Source organism: Fistularia commersonii, chromosome 14, assembly GCF_037954325.1.
Source record: "Fistularia commersonii isolate RoL2024-O1a breed Wild chromosome 14, RoL_Fcom_v1.0, whole genome shotgun sequence".
Classification (NCBI taxonomy): domain Eukaryota; kingdom Metazoa; phylum Chordata; class Actinopteri; order Syngnathiformes; family Fistulariidae; genus Fistularia; species Fistularia commersonii.
In genome coordinates, this window is record NC_141297.1 from 12,191,406 (window position 1) to 12,209,399 (window position 17,994).

General features: G+C 39.5%; 1 protein-coding gene across 7 annotated transcripts in view; it reads left to right on the top strand.

Annotated features, from left to right (window-relative positions):
• The window catches only part of agrn (agrin), a 279,534-nt gene that overhangs the window by 168,707 nt on the left and 92,833 nt on the right, over positions 1–17,994 (top strand). For all 7 annotated transcript variants that reach the window (XM_086159716.1, XM_086159720.1, XM_086159714.1 and 4 more), the window contains one exon: positions 17,311–17,535. In XM_086159716.1, coding sequence (XP_086015842.1) covers positions 17,311–17,535 — 225 coding nt within the window. The remainder of the gene's footprint in view (positions 1–17,310; positions 17,536–17,994) is intronic.

The window sequence follows — 17,994 nt, forward strand, 5'->3', positions numbered from 1 at the left end:
AGTTTAGTCCCACCACAGAACAGGCTTTCCTAAACAGCTTGTTGAGCTTTCTGACCTCACCAGTCTTGGCACCAACCCACCAGCACACTACAGCAAAGAAGAGTGCACCTGGCAACATAGACCAAAGACTCGTAGAAGGTCTTGAGGAGCCCACTGCAAACACTGTATGACCTCAGTCTTCTCAGAAAGAACATCCTGTTCTACCCTTTCCTGTAGACAGCATCTGTGTTATGGATTCAATCCAGTTTTATTGTTTATGTGGACCCTGGATGTCGACTGGGACGGGTCTCCTCCGGTTCTTCCTGTCCACTGCTACCTCCTTGGTCCTACTAATGTTGAGTTGAAGGTGGTTCTGGTTACTCCATGCAACAAAACTCTCAATCGGTTCTCTGTACTCCTCCTTGACAAAATTATTGTTACATCCAACTGTGAAAGAGTCGTTAAAGACCTTTTGGAGGTGGCAGGAACCAGAGTTGCAGCATAAGTCAGAGGTGAAGAGGGTGAATCGGAATGGTGACAGTTCCGTACTCAGATGTGTAACATCAAATACTGCAACCATCCTGTGAGGTAGTCCACAATCTGGGCAGTAATGTCAGGGTGAAGTTGCATATCAAGCAGCTTGTCTCTCAGGAGGGTGGGTTGGATGCTGTTGAAAGCACTGGAGAAGTCAAAGGAAGTGACCCTTACAATGCTTCCTGCACTTGCCAGATGACACGGGGCCTTGTGTGTGAGGAAGATGACCACATTCACCACAACAAGGTGCTACCTTAATGCAAACTGCAGGGGGTTCACAAAAGTAGATGGCCGTTACCTCAGGTGCTAGAGGGCGAGCCTCTCAAATGACTTCATGACATGATGACAATGCCACTGGCCCATAGTCATTGAACACACTTGGACATCCTTTCTTTGTTACTTTAAAAATGCAGGAAGTCTTCGAGAAGTCAGGTACCTTCAACAACCTCAGAGAGATTGAGGGGCCACAGGCTTTACTTTGCCTTAGTCTGGAGAACTCCCTCCGCACCTGGCTGGTGGTAAGGGAGAAGCCATGGTTGGTGGGTAGGTGGAGGAAAGTTGTAGTTGGGTCAGTGTCCAGGGGGATGATGGGATGTTGGGTTGGGGGGGGGGGGGGGGGGAGCATAACCTACAGTATTTCCCTCATCAGAACCTGGAGACAGGATTGCTGCGTGTCTCATCAGTAGTACAACATATGCGCACACACACACACACACACACACACACGCACGCTAAGTGTTCGAGACTCAGGGGTGATTGTCAAACACATTTATGCACACCAGCATGAACATGGACACAGAGGGCAAGAGGTTACTGTAAATAACTTGGTTTTCTTGCTTTCATTTCCCTGGGGCATCGATTCTTGCTTGGTATTCATAACTAGAACATCCACAATATGACAATCTGCTTGTCTGTGTATGTGTGTGCGCTGCACTGATGCTGTATTTATATCCCCATGCATGTGCACTTACACAGGCACACTAAGTGATATACTCCAGGTGCACACATCTTGCAAACAGACTAAAATGCATACCTTCTTGTTATCACCTGACGCAAACACAATGGAGTGCATGCACACAGACACACATCCAAATCCATGCATGCATACCTACACAGAGGCATGATAACAGACTTTGCTGAAATCCACTGTCCAGCTTTTGCTGTTCCACTTGTGGAGGACAACTGATTCTTTTAAGACAAATCCTGGCTTCCTCATCTCTCCGACTCCAGCACTCACCTCCTTAAATCATACAGCAAAATGTAGATAATTCGGACAAGGAGCCCTATGCAAACAGGCCCACCCACACACAAGTTGTACTTTGAGACTTATATTGCATCAATGCGTTTAAAAAAAGAATACTGCAGTGCAATGCTAGTTCTTAGTTTCCTGCAAATGGTCTTGGATAGCTAGGAAGGAATTATCATCCGAATTGTACAAAGGGATAGTGACTACATTGTTTTATTTGTGTGGAATGACAATGGCAATAACAGGACCTGGATTTGGATTCCTTTGAGTATTGGTTTTGTTTTTCTGGAAGTTCATTGTAATGCAGTTTGTATTCTCTCATACAAAGTTTGCTTTCTTTAAAAGCATTTTGAATTTGTGACATTAAGAACAGAAAAAGATTAAAAAGTATCTGCTCTACCATATTTTAATTACAGTCTAAACAAAATAACTCGAATTGTGTCTGTTTACAAGCACAACTTCTATGCCAAGCACGTCTTTCTCAGCACGTGCTTGGACATTACATGCAAATAAACACAAGCACCCTTCTGGTCTGGTATTTTATCAAACAGAATGAAGGTGGACTTTAGAAGGTGATTAAGGGGCTCTGTTGGCAATGCCGTAGTACAAGCACTACTTCTGTATATTTTGAAAACTTGTCATGATTAAAATCAATCATCAGCTATTCATTCATCTTAACTACATCATTTGCACCAATCTTTGTTAAAAAAAAAGTCTTTTATCATAACAGTGGTGCATCATCATTATCAATGACATTATTATAAAAAGTTAACTTTTGCACTGGGTCTGAACAACCACCAGATGCAGCAGTATTCCAGTGTCTTTATTATTCATCCATCATCTACCGCTTATCCTAGATGCTGGAGCCTATCCCAACTATCATTAGGCGAGAGGCGGGGTTCACCCTGGACTGGTCGCCAGTCAATAACACTGCCACATATAGAGACAAACAACCATTCACTCTCATTCACCCATGAGGGCGATTTTCCCAATTTATTACAATTAACCTTCTGCATGTTTTGGACTGTGGTAGGAAACCCGGAGGAAACTCATGCAGGCAGGGAGAACTTGCAAACTCCACTCAAAAGGGTCCTACTAACCAACGTGCTGCCTCCATTTTTGTGTTAAACATAAAAAAATACAGTCTCCATTCTAGATTTTTTGGCATGTTCCAGGCAAACCAATCACCCTTTATATCTCAATGGGCCTTTGTAATTCTGTAAAGCTGTTATTGGAATTTCATATCTTAATATTTCAATATAAACGCTATCAATTCATGAGACAATAGCTGATTAAAATTCTGTGCATATGTAAGATCAATCTAGCCCAAATGTTCCCTTAAAGTGTATATAACAACCTACATGGAATAGGTCAAAAAATAACAAAAAAAAGAACAAAATAAAACATGAAGCTTGAAGTCCTGACAACTAAGCAGTCAATTTATGTTCCACAAGGAAGACTCATTGATAATATGCAGTGGAAGGAATACGCTTGCCATATTTTCTGTATATTTTGATATGCTAATGTAATATTCATATATTTCCTACTGTATACAAACATGGACATATATATTCAGACATTAGATCAGAGATCAGTGAAGCTGTATGACCTAGAAACAGTTACAATGACAAAAAGACAGGAGGCAGAGCTAGAGGTCGCAGAGATGAAGATGCTAAGGTTTTTACAACCTAATTCTGCCTTTGCATAATGGTGGAAAGAAGTAAGATAGCTTTCTGTGCCTAGAGTTTTAAACAGCCAGACACATATTCTCCACTGAATTCTAATTAAAACAGTGCTCACATTTAAATGGACTTAGGTACAAGAGGTGAGCCGAAGAGAAAAGGAGGAGGATAAATTGAAAAAATAAAACAATGTTCACATGAGACTGAGTAGGCTGCCTGTGCCTATACAAACCAGACAGAGCATTAACAAGGAGCAAATCAACTGTTGCTGTTGAACAGTCAGGCAAAAAAAGGCCGACATAAAGAACTTTAGGAAACTGGAATACTAGGGCTTGAAAAATGGAATGCAGCTCCAGATGTCACACTTTAACAGACAGGGGAGATGGCATGGCACAGAAGTTAGAGCAATCATCGTTGGAACTGAACATTCCTGGTTCGATTCCCGGCTCCTTCTAGTGTGTCGAAGTATTGTTGAGAAAGATGCTGAACCCCTAACTGCTCCCCTGGTGCTGATGGATGGCAGCTTACTGCTTATGGTTCATCCATGATGGGTTAATTGCAAAGAACGGATTTCCCCACGGGGGATTAATTAAGGATAAATTATTACTATCGAGGTACTCAAGATCTACACTGGAGTGAAAATACCCTTTATCATTTCTTATATCCTTTAACAAAACAAAACATTTTGTTTTTGAATATGATTCAGATCAATCTTCTTCTTCTTCTTCTTCTTCTTTCGGCTTTTCCCGTCAGGGGTCGCCACAGCGAGTCAACTTTCTCCATCTAACCCTATTCTCTGTATCTGCCTCTCTCACACCAACTACCTTCATATCCTCTCTCACTACGTCCATAAATCTTCTCTTTGGTCTTCCTCGAGACCTCTTGCCTGGCAGCTCCAATTCCAGCATCCGTCTACCAATATATTCACTATCTCTTCTCTGTACATGACCGAACCATCTCAGTCTGGCTTCTCTGACCTTCTCTCCAAAACATCGAACATGTGCCGTCCCTCTGATAGACTCATTCCTGATCCTATCCATCCTGGTCACTCCCAAAGAGAACCTCAACATCTTCATCTCTGCAACCTCTAGTTCTGCCTGCTGTCTTTTGGTCATTGTAACAGTTTCTAGTCCATTTGGTCATTGTAACAGGTAACAGTTTCTAGTCCAAGAATATGATTCAGGTCAATATTTTGCAAAATTTAGTGAATACAGTGAGATCTGTCTCATTAGGTTTTCTGATACAATATCAAAGATGTGTGTGTATGATCTTATATGAATTGGTAATGATGAGGATCAGTGCCTCTAATTTCAAGACCATGTTTCTCAGCCAGAAACAGGTGTAGTGCCCACTCCGGGTCAGGGAGGAGATCCCTCCTGAAGTGGACCAGATCAAGTTATCTTGGGGTCTTGTTTACAAGTTAGGGAAGGATGGAACAGGATATCAACAGGCGGATCAGCACGGCGTCGACAGTGATGCGAACTTTGCACTGGCCTGTTGCTGTGAAGAAGGAGGTGAACCGAAAGGCGAAGATCTCAATTTCCTTTTTTTTTTTTAAAGACCGAGGTCGCGAATCGAAGCGGCTGAAACTAGTTTTCTCCGCAGGGTGTCCGGGTTGTCCCTTACAGATAGTGTGGAGAGTTCAGCCATCCGGGAGAGACTCAGACAGGAGTCGCTGCTCATCCACTTGGAGAGGAGTCAGATGAGGTGGCTTGGATATCTGATAATCCATTATGATAATATACAATCTATTATCTATCTATAATCAGATTAAAATGGTTAAGGCTATTTAAAATGATTAAAATATGTATGATTGGCAGATGAATTGACTTTCTCTTATCAATTAATGAAAGGATAGTGTAGTTCATATTGTATTTAGTAAAGTACAAGAAAGAAATGACTCATTTGTTACTGTATGGCCAGTGGTTGAAAGGTTATCAAACTAGGAAATAGGAAAATCGAGGAGCAGCTTAAACAAACTTCAAAACACTCTGTGATGAAGAATTTAGTGTTTGACTGTCTGGAAGACTGTTCTAATTTAAGAAAAAAAATAATTGGATTAGGGCGCTACACTTTGTTTATTTTTCACAAGAATTGACTATTTTTTTTGAAACACTGGAAATTAGTAAGGGAGTCTGTTTACTTATTTATCTATTTATAATGACCATAAAACCATGGACAGAGGGGCTGTTGAAATTTGCAATACTGAAAAAGACAGAACTATTTCCAGTACCATTTATACCTCAAACCAGGAACATAAAGATAGTGGTCGAGATCTATCCATACGACAGGACTTAAGTGGTAATGTGAGGAGACATCACCATATGAGGCTGCAGGAAGAAAACAAATATGAGCTGAATAAACAACAAAAGTGCACAGTAAAACACAAAACTGATGTGAGATTTGAGTGGACAAGTGGATGAGAAAGAATTAAAGAGAAAATAAACAATCACCAGACATACAGTATTTAGAGCTTTACCAAGGTCCACTAATAGTCTTTGTAAACAGCAAATCACATTCTCACCAGGAATAAATCAAATGTACCCAAATTTTTATGCATTTAAAAGTTAGCCAAAAGACATGGAGATTTTCTCCTGGAAATTTGAGAATAATGCAAGGAATTCTTCCCAGGATAAGGCATTGTCAGTCTACATCACAGTAATAGATATGACCTGAAACTGCAAAAATTGGATTTCATTTGTTTGTGGGTATATGCTTTTAATTTTGCTCATGTAATTCAGATAAAGATGTTTGTGATTTAAATAGAAGAGAACATCCTTGTGTTGAACAGTGGTTGGTCTTAAGTAGGGTATGCTTATTGTCAGTAGTTCACATCTCTTCATATTCATATGTAAAATGTATTACACTAACTGCACTTGTCACTGCGGTCACAAAATGGTTATATGATTATCCCAGTACATCTCAGTATTTGATGACAATTAAGGTAAATTGCTTTGTGCTGTATAGAAAGTGCAGTGTGAATGGAACAAGGGATTATTTCAGACCAAACTTGAGTAGTAGTAGTAGTTCTGTGCTGTTACTAATATGTAAAATGATCTGAGAATACAACCGGATCATGAAACTATGGCACATTTGCAGCAGAACAGTCACAGGTGAAAATTACCTGCTATTAATTACCTGTAGTGTCATCTACCTCCATCGTAATGTAATGAACATAAATGAAAAACAAAGAATAAAAAGTTTCAATACCTGCCAAAGAATGCTTTTTAACGAATTCACCTGTCCTCTTCTGGTGTGAAATATAAAGCTGCTGATCAACCGAAAAGGAGGTTACAGTACATGCAGAAATGCTTTTATTGCATATCACAAAATAAATTATTTAGATGTGCCCAGGTAATTTTTGATTACTATAATAACATAAAAATTTAAATAACCACTTGAATAATCAAGCTCTTAAGAGTCTTGAAGCAGTGTTTAATTTCAACCCTCCCACGCAGATTATAGTGAACTTGTAAGCTTAATGTAATGTAATATAATGTGAGACGGAGGTAACACATTTAGGTAAGGCTTTTAGTTTGAAGTATATATGCCCTACTGTGGAAACACCTGCAGAATTGCAGGCAAGTCGATAAATTATCATAAGCTACTCTCATTTGTCCACAACGGATTGAACTGCGGATAGATGAGACCAAGATCAACCTGTGGCAAAATGATGGGAAGAAGAAAGTTTGGAGGAGAATTGGAACAGCTCATGATCCAAAGCACACCACATCTTCTGTAAAACATGGTGGCGGCAGTGTGATAGCATGGGCATGCAATGCTTACAATGGCTCTGGGTCACTTGTGTTTATTGATGATGTGACAAAAGACAAAAGCAGCCGGATGAATTCTGAAGAGTATAGGGATATACTTTCTGCTCAAATTCAGCCAAATGCAGCTAACTTGATTGGACGGCGCTTCACAGTCCAGATGGACAATGATCCAAAACATACTGCAAAAGCAACCCAGGAGCTTTTCAAAGCAAAGAAGTGCAATATTCTGCAATGGCCAAGTCAATCCCCAAATCTCAACCCAATCGAGCAAGCGTTTCACTTGCTCGAGATAAAACTTGAGGCAGAAAGACCCACAAATGAGCAACAACTGAAGACAGCTGCAGTAAAGGCCTGGCGCACAATGATGTCCATGGGTTCCAGACTTCTGCCAGTCATTGCCTGCAAAAGATTCTCAACAAAATATTAGAAAATTACATTTGACTTCGGCTTATATTTATTTGTCCAATTACTTTTGACCCCCGGAATAAAATTATAATGTATAGCTACAATTCCTACATGTTTAATCCTATATTTTTGTTCAACCCCTTGAATTAAACCTTAAAGTCTGCATTTCAATTCTGTTGTAGCTCCATTTCAAATCCATGACTTGAGCATGCAGAGCCCAAGTCATTCAAATATTTCTGGCAGCAAATTTATGGAACATGTTTCCAATGCTATTTTTCAGTTTAAAAGGTATCTAAAATAGCTATCTAACAATCTACAATGCAGGGCAATGATTTTGGAGCCATAACACCAATCATTTACCTATCAATTATTGTCTACTTTCATCAAAAAGCACCCAATTTGTGGCTTAACTGAGTCTAGCTTTGAAATAAGATCAATTACCTCTCCTATCCTTTCCAAAATACTCCACATTATGCTTGTTGGACTATTCAACAACATTGCAAAGCATTCACAAGCACTGTGCTGGATGTCTTTCATTAATTTTGAAAAGTCTAAATGTGTATACAAAACATTTTACAGCAAGTTACTTTTGCATCCATCAGCTCTAAGTCTCTCTTAGCTTTTGTCTGTCACATCATCCCTCTGCTACATTCTCACACACCATCCTGTTAATAATGGAGTTCCATTTGCAAAAGTCCCACGGTGATGAATTGGTTAGTTTTATACTTTCATGGGGGGTTGTTTGACTTCTTAGAGGTTTGAAAAAAATCCGCCCACCAAGAGTGCTCCAAAAATAATTTGTTTTACATATATTACAGAAAATTTATTCTCACATGACATTTCGAACAAACCTAGGCTCTTTCTCAGATGCTTACCAGAAATATGTTTACACATAAAGGCTACTTTTTTCATTGGCCAGAATCTCATCAACTTCTCATTGTTGTCATGTTTTTGAAGACTACGAGGGCCATCAATATACCTACTTGTTCTCCTCTGCATTTAAATGTTTTCCCAGCATACATGCACAGTTTCTGTCTGCAGTAATCATGTTTGCCAGGGAGGGGAAAAGTAATCAATTCATGTTATTTTCATCCACTACTGCATTAAATAAGTGCCAGTACGTTCTGCTCCTCCTGCAGTGTCATGCTGTCTATCTCTGCCTCCCAAAGAAGCTTATCAAAATAGCTGAAAATAAATTATTGTCATGTTCAAAAGGGTCCAACAGTTTGAGAGTGAAATGAGCATGCAGATGTAAAGGGTTTATCTGGCTGAGGGAAATTTAGTATGTGAGAAGAAGCGAAAGAGTGAAGGTCAGAGTTGATACACAGCACTTCAGATTGTACGTTTAATTTATAATTCAATGAATCTTTGTTATTTTAAAATGATTTCTCAGTTGCTCGTGTTACTCACTCATTACTGTGGCTTTACTTGTTTTGCCCCCGGAGATAATTTCCCACTTTTCTGTTGAAAAGGTGAGGTTGTATTGATTTCCTCCAAATACTCCAGGTACTGTGAGCAGTTAAGTCAAACACTAATGTTCTTTTCACTGTGTGCTACATTTGAACCGATTTTAAAGCCCTAGGAGGAGATCTCACTGGTCAGCAATGGAAAACAAATGTGTGACTTTTTTTTTTGCTTTTTATTGTTGTAGTTCAAGATGAATTGGTGTCTCATCAATTTTACATGTACTCTATTAGACTTTTAAGGGTAGCTTACAGTGCAGTCATGTTGAATGAGCCAATCATATTTCTCCAGGCTGAAGTGCCTGTGTTTCCTGCCAATGTACACCATTATTTTCTTTTCCTTTTTTTTTTTAATCATCATTCATTATCAAGTGTTGATGGCAAAGGCCAAATATGATTGGCTACCGCTTCACCACACATCAGTTCTGATGCTGGCTCCCGACCATCAGTGATGCCTGTTTATTAGAAAACTACCAAAAGGAAACTTAGCCCATACGGGCCCCCGGTCCTCCTCTAAGAACCAGTATTATATGCCCTTTTAGACAGAAGTTTATTTCTGTCAGATCCCAATCTGCTTTCACTTTGTGGTGAGTTTGTGGAAATAAAGATGTTTTGTACATTGGATTTCTTCGTTGTTTAAAAATTAACCTTTTATTCATTTTGATTTAAATTTAATTATGTCATCTGCCCCCAAATTGAGGTATGCAGCAGTATCATAAACATCCAGAATGTGGAAAGTTTGTTTCCCATTGACCCTGCAGTTATTGGTCTGCGTTGATAGGACTTTGTGAAGTAGTTTTGGGAGCTTCTTTCTGTTCCTCACAATGATTTAACATTCACCCAGATACATGATGTTCGTCCCCGGTGGTTTATTTATTTCCAACTGCTGCCGATGCATCTGCTGCTGCTTTTGCTGCCAATGGGGTATTAATATTTTCATTATTGCTGCATCTGATATCTGAGTCTCATGAGTTTCATTATTCTGCTTTTGATCCAAGGCTCGCTCATATAGAACTTGCTAACACCGCATGACTGCATTTTTCGGTATTTTTGAATTATTTCTCAAAGATGTGGACTAAAGAAAAGGGAATACACGCTCCACAACTCTAGGTGACTTGATGCATGTTGTTGAACCATCAAGAAGGTGTTTGATTGACAAGACATTTAAGCTAATTGACATAATATCAAATATCAGGGGTTGCTATGAAATCTGTAATATTGATGATGTCAGTCTCTCAGTCTCGATCACATATGCATCGGAACGTACACCACAATGATCATTCCTATTATATTTGAGGTAAAGAGCTTTGTCTCATCTTAATGACGCTCGCAATTCAAATGTTATGTACTGCATGTACAGGCAAACAAACAGAGAACTGTTTTTTTTGTCTTTTAAACAGCCCAACAGATTTTTGAAAATTTTAATTCCATTAGGTTCTTGGGTTTTATTCATCCTGTATTTGAATCAACCTGGTTTTAGGCACAATTGTTAATTTTTTCCGTTTTTTCTTTGTTTAAAACTGTGGTTATATCATAGTTTGTGGAAGAGACCATTTGTTGGTGGTCTTTGGTTGCGAACTTATGTATTAGATGGATGAGAAGATTTAGATTTCCTTTTGACCATGGTGTTCTTAAGTATTGGAGTCATGTATAGGTTACTCAAATGATCACACGCCAGTATAAATGGAATATTAATGCATACATGAGCACAGAGGCTTGAACTGCTTCAAAGAAAGTTTGCCTCAGTTTATGCTTTGTGTTTAATGGAATAACTTGAGTTTTCTTTGTGAAATTGTTTGCTGTCCTTTCAAATTCTCAGTGTCTCCAGGCATTTATCACAAATGCCACTTTCAGACAGTTTAATCCCATTCCTGCCTTATTTTTGTCACTTGGCAGAATAAATAGTCCCTGTGTAGTGATTTCTGCCTGTCTGTATTTCTTAATCATATTTTTTGTAGCGTGAGATATCTGCCAATGAAAAATGTCAAACTATTCTCAAAATGATAAGTTTAGAATCCTAAGATTTTTAAGCTTTTTTTTTTCTTCACTTCAATTGGGTACAAATCAGTTTAGATGGTGTTGAATACACATCATTATTGTAATTTGTCTAAAACTATTCCTTATTTTAAGCCAAGACCCATCCCACAAAATGCCCTTTTGCATTTGAGTGCGATACGATTTCTGCATTACGATAAGACATTTCCCCACACATGTGCAAAAAGACTTGCACACACTGACATGGCTCTTCTTTGCCGTGAGTGTGGCTGGAAGACTCATGTATGATGAGAAGTTTTTGTGGTTCATTTACCTTTCCCAAGGGTAAAACAGCAAAGCCTGTAAAGAAGAGCAAGTGCTACAGTTCAATGGAGCTCTTTTGAAGAGCTACATCAAACACTAAGAATCATCTTCTAGCCATTGGCTTCACAGTAGAGAAAGTGCTGTGTGCGCGTGCGTGTGCGTGTGTGTGTGTGTGTGTGTGTGTGTGTTCTGCACTCGCATACTGCATGAAGTGGTGTATGGCGTATAGAACAGTTAATCTTTTGGCCCTATTTTTGTTATGCCCCCTGCCCCATATCATCATTCCAGGATGATGTCTGGCTTCACATCATCTTCCATATTTACTGTCTCTGTTAGTCTTGTTTATTTCCTGATCATCCTCTGTCATGCTGCCTTTGTCCTGCCCCCCATCGGACCCTTCCCTTATCTCATGTCCACACCTTTCCTATTTATTACTTCCATACCTCTCAATTTACTCTTCCACTTTTCCTCAAACGACAATTTATTTTGCATAAGTCGTGCTTAAACTTTCTGATTTGTTTTTAGTCCATAAAACTGTTCAGAAGCATTTTGTTCTGTAAGTATTGCCCACTGAAATGGAAAATCAATTAACACTTTTTTAGACAACTCAGTAAAATGAACTGAATTCTTTCTCGAGAACGGGAACTTTACAAGGACTCTGTGACGGCAACAAGATTGTCTAGAATTGAAAGGATTTAGTTTCAATGCTGAATCAGCTTTGTGCTTGCTGGAATTAAACTGATTGTGGCAATCGGGCAATCTTTTTTTTTCACTACTTAGTTATGTGAAAAAAAAGTCACAATATGATTTATTTAATTCTTATCTATGGCAAAACAATGACAACGCTATCAGTCAAATTCAAATCCAACCTTTTTTTTTTTTTGCATTTCATTAATATGTGTGATGCGGAGAGTCTGAGTTGAAGATCAGAACTGCCACCAACTGCATCGGTGTCTCAGTCTGATTGTTAATGGCTCTACATTTTTATGAATGATGTGGTTATATAGAAAAATGACGGTTAGATAAATGAATTAGAATCACAACATTGAAACAATGCATTTAACTCCTCCTAGGGTTTTTCTAAAATGCGGGAGGGTCTTGTGGTATACTCACGTAATTCTCTCCTAGTTTTGCTGTGTATTTTCCAACTCAGCACCCTGATTCGTCTCTCCTCTTTCTTATCCTCCATCCTCTTGTTATCCCTCTCTTCTTCAAGTCTTGCTGGTGATAGCTGGGGTTTTAGATTAAAATACACACTGCAAGTCCCCCAACATCGCACCAATGAATGTGATAAGCCCCAGCCCCCTCACTTATCACTCCCTGCACTACAGGAAGCAACACACACATACACACAAACAAGTGCATGTACGCATAGATGCACAGATATGTATTCATACATATATAAAGTGATTTTCAGACTTCTCTGAACTCTGTGGCTTCTTGTCAGTTTGCACCGGCATTTGTGAACTCACAGATCATCCACATTGCACTCACTCTTGGCTGATGCCTATACAGTGACTGCATGGCATCAGGGAGAGCCAGCATGGTGCTGACAGCTCCCTGTTCTTAATGAAGCACTAATAAATTGCAATGCAAAATAGTGGATCAGAGAGCAGTAGCGCTCCCCACCTGCCTTCCTGTCTACTGGTTGCCAGGGGTAGACATGCAAGGGGAGAGGATCACTGTAATCCCCTTCCTCAAAAACCTCTGTGCTCCACTTTTCAGGTAGACATCACACTACTTCACCTACTCTTCATATTCAAGCTTTAGGTTCTTTACTTTTCAGAGATTAGTTGTCTGAAAATTAAGTCCACAGAACAACAGTGAATTCACAAGGTCTTGCTTAACTAGACCTGGTTAGCTGTTTGCAAAATAACCTTTTTTACTCAACTGGAAATCTGTTAAATGATGAAAAATATAAAAATAATTACGATCACGGTCGTCTAAAGTGGCTGGCCCTTGAAGTAATCAGCAGCAAGAATGATGTGTGAGGTTTCAGTGATGAAATATATGTGATGTTGTCATGTTGTCATGGTGGCAATTACTAAAAATACAATCCATTCGTGTCTGGTCACATAAAGTTGTTATTACCTCTAACATTTTATACAAATCTGCAAGAAAATATTGCAGCAATGTCTTGTCTGTCAATGACTTGGGTTCAAACTGTTTTGTTTTTGTATTATGTAAAGCCCAAATGGGGTCAAGAAACTTGCCTCATTGTGCATTTATATGAAGCTCATAGAATTCAAATGTGATCGCTCACTTTTTGAAGCTCAGGTTACACAAGTTAATACCTACTCATTTTCTACATTGACTCTGGGAGACTTTTAAACCTGGAAATAAGCCAAGCAGCAGCAGGTGAAATATTAACATAACATTTGATTCATAGCAGAGGGGAAAAAAGAAATTGTAAAAAAAAAAAGCAATGGTTCAAGACTGCATAATTAAAATAATTTGGAGAGTGAGCAGTTGCTCTCTTCACTCACTGCAACTGCAAAAATGAATGCCAAGAGTCAACGGTCGATACCCTCTGCCTTTTCAAAGCTTTTGCTCTAGTCTTTGAAAAAAACAAAACAACAAAAAAAAAAAAAAACGCATAATCAGAGAAGATTCTCCAAGACACCCAATCGTAGTGTCGCCCATGAGAGATGTGCGCTCTACTACTGGTCTATTCAAAGCATACATATGTTTCTTCAAATAAGGCTTACATCATACTGACTGGGGGCTTTTGTGAGAGTGAAAAACAAGAGTTAAAATCTATATGCTAGCTGGTGGAAGGTTGGCCTGGGCTCGTGTTTTGGCGCATATCGAAAAAAAGACACAATAATACAAGTTTTAAGATTGTGAAAGAGAAACTGCATTGTTACTGGACTGAATGTAAAGGACATTTCATGTTTAAAAAAAAATCTGAGCTCGCATTTTTTTATCTGTCACAGTCAGTAATATCATCAAATCTTTACAGCAGTAATTGAAGGAAAAAAGATGTGTTGTAGAGTGTCTTATATCAGATCAACCACAACCTTGATTCTGTTGGTTTGTTAACCCCCAGCCATTAAGTCTCAAAAATGTGTCATTCCAGTTCAATCCTGCCTATTGTGTCGCATCGGCTCCTGAAAGAACGGCAATAATTAGTCATTCAACCGTCTCTACCAATCAAATGCTGTCAATTCTTTAAAAAGCGTATTCGTCTGAGATCAATTCATTTATTGCAGAGTTCTCCTTCAAGAATTTTTATGCAGAACGTGGATAGACCATGAAACTACCATGAGATGCAAAGCCTGTCCAGTCACAGTCAATTCCATATAATGCAGGTGCTATAACATTGAAAATATCCTAACTTGCTGAGTGTACACCACGGACGATTAATGCTTATTCAAATGCTGCATGCCAGTGGTGACAAGAACTGAAGACCATCCGAGACCAGGTCCAGCTTTAATGGGCCAAATGGAATTGGTTTAAAGGGCTTATATAAATAAATGGATTCATAAAAAACGCATATGGATTAAATACAAGTATTAAGAGGGGGAAAGGGAATTTAAAAAATACCCGCCCCTCATGATAATAAACATTTTATCTGCTCACTGCTGTTGCTATAGGTTTCTCTTTTACAATCTATCTGAATCCTTATCCTCTTGTTTATTCTCCTTGTTTTTTAGACCTTGCTGTGCTTTATTCCAGCAATATAGTCTCATCTAATTGGCAGCAAGTATCACTCTAATTTAGAAAAGCCAGCTCTGCTGACTTCTTTCAGCTCCCTACATTCCCATCTTTTTATGCCAGCTTTTACTTGGTAATGATGAGAAAATGTAAGCGACATCTCCCTGAAGTAGGCTGTGGTTCTGCTTTTCCTTCATCTTTTTTTTATTTGTATTTGTTATGCCAATCACATTCAGCCAGGCAGCTTGCCTGCTTGTCTGAGTCTCAGAAAGCAGGCTTCTCTGCGCTAATGCCCCATCAAGACTGCACTTCGTATCCAAATCAGGCCCTGTTAGCATTTAAATCAAGAGCCCTTTTCCCACCCTTCTTATTCTACACAGCTCCCCTGCCCCCTTACCTTCATTCGACTGTTATTTGTCCATCAACATCGGCTCAGCTTGAGAAAAGGGAAACTGCGCCGCTAGTGCCCGAGTTATACTTTAATGAGATCAAGAAGTGCCTGGTAAAATTGTTTGCTGTCACAAAGACAAAAAGAACTCCCTCTCTACTGACGAGGCACATCACCAGAATTCTTCATAATTATCTCCCTGATTTTCCTTATATGATGCAACCACCGTGTCATTGAAACTGTACGCACTCTGATTTTGTCTCCAACTGTACAGGATGCCTTTGGAAGCTACTAGAATATGACATGACAGAGCTCAAACTATTTCCAGTCTGCAATGTTTAGCAAGTGTAATGTGTTTATCAGTTGGTTATATTACCTGCTCTGACAGGTACAACACTTCCAATACTGCCATGCTGTTTCCCAAATTTTATTACTGTCTCACAGGGCATTAGATTAGATGCAAACTAGAGGCCAGGTGTCAAAATTGCTGTATGGTTCACATTCGTAGCTATTTCAAGCACTACTGATGACTTACAATGACCTGATGGTTTCCGGTAATGGCTTTGGGCCAACAGCCTGTCAGTTTCTGTTATATGTCATCTCGTTCTTGATCTTAGCTGCATCTAGAGCAAGTCTCAAAGTTCACTTTATTAAATTTCTCATCTCGTCTTTTTTTTTTTTCTTGTCACCGTACCTTGTACCACTTGTTTTGTTACCTCCATGCATTCAAAGTTTTTTTTTTTTCATAATACAGCCAACATATAAAAGGGAAGAAGTTCATTAACAAGACTTACTCACCAAACCTCAAAAGAACTTGACAGGAAAGAACGGAAAGGGAAAGGGAGGATGTGTCATGAAGATGAGGGGAGTGAAGAGTTGTGTCTTTTGATCAAGAATCTTCATAGCATGCCTGTCTCCTTACACATCCATAATATATAGCACACATCACGCATTCCAGTCTCTTTGTAACTAGGCAGTGGCTCCATACTATCCTGAAGCAGTGTGTCATATTTTCAAAATGAGACAAACCTGAAACACACTCCTTTATTATTTTCTCTTCAAAGGCAGAGAAAATGCCTGTCAAAGTCAGGAGAAAACAAAATGCAAAGGAATGGAGATTCAATAGATGCACCTCCCCTTTAAATTAGATTCATCTACGTTGTTTGTAACAAAAGAGGGGCTAATTTTGGACATGGGTAAATATTCATTCTAAAAGTGGGAGGTTTCAGAAATGAGGGTGCTGCCAGTGTACTGCTTCTCTCGCGGGAGCGCTGTTTGTCTGAGACAGTCATAAATGTGTATCTTGTTGTGAGATGACAAAGATGTAATCTGTTCGCTACCTTTTGTCAAGGTTATGAAACCCAAGAAAAGCTCTCATCAGTTGCAAACACTGGCAAAATTAAAACTTCCCCCTCCCATCATTAGAACAGATCACTCAGCGGCAAGTTGCACCCTGTGTAATTAGGTTGGAAACCGTGTCCTTTGTCAGGGAGGAACTGTTTTTTTTCCCCTCTTCCTTTCAGGACGCACTTCTGAAACTGTATATATGAAAGCAGGTTTCGGCATAGCGAGAGAGACACTGTGAATTCAATATTCCTAATTCAATTTGCGCCACGCTGTGAAATTAAGCTACTTGTTTGTAGGAGTAAATAGCTGTGACAGTGGGCCTTTTCCGTGGGGTGTCAAGAACTACTTGACATCTATGGATAACTGCTTCCAAAAGTGCACCAGCAGCCACTTAATTACGGTAGTTTGTCAGCTATGAGGCACTCCAGTCCACAGTATGAGTGTTTGCAGCTACAGCTGGTTGACAGGTAGGCTTTTCAGCATCATAACCGCTCTGCTTTTGACTGAACCTTGTTTTCATGTCTATCCCTGCTCGCAGCTCTCAAGGACCCCTGCACCGACGTGACCTGCAGCTACGGCAGCACCTGTGCACAGTCTTCGGACGGCCTGTCGGCTAAATGCATGTGTCCCCTCGGTTGCGAGGGCAAACGAGAGCAGACTGTATGCGGCAGCGACGGAAAGGACTACCGGAACGAGTGTGAGCTGCATCAGTACGCCTGCAACAACCAGAAGAACATAAAAGTGCAATATTATGGGCAATGTGGTAAGCGCCTTTCTCCTCATACATTCATGTTTTAAACATCAGTTCAAAGTTTTGCAAAGCATAATTGTGAAGCCCGTTTTCAAATCAGCTGGGAAATGCTGATTTGATGCATATACAAAGATACTGAATTTCTAGTGACCTGAATAATAATGAACGATGAGCATTGAGATACTGAGACTGCAAACTGTTTGGAACGTTTTGTTTGACAAATTATCTAAATTATCCACTATTCTCTCTTCTCTATTATGCCCGAACTGTCCTTTTCTTCGCTATTGCTGGCTTTTGTTGTTTCTCCCTCTGATACGCTGTTTACTTGTGGCATTCTCATTTTTCATTCAGGTTACTTTGCCTCATACTGAGACTCCTGCAGTGCAAACTTTTGTTTTCTCTAAGTAGATTTTCAGAGTTGTCATTTTTGTGGGGCCCAGCATTTTTCGCTCATACTCGTTATTATCCAGC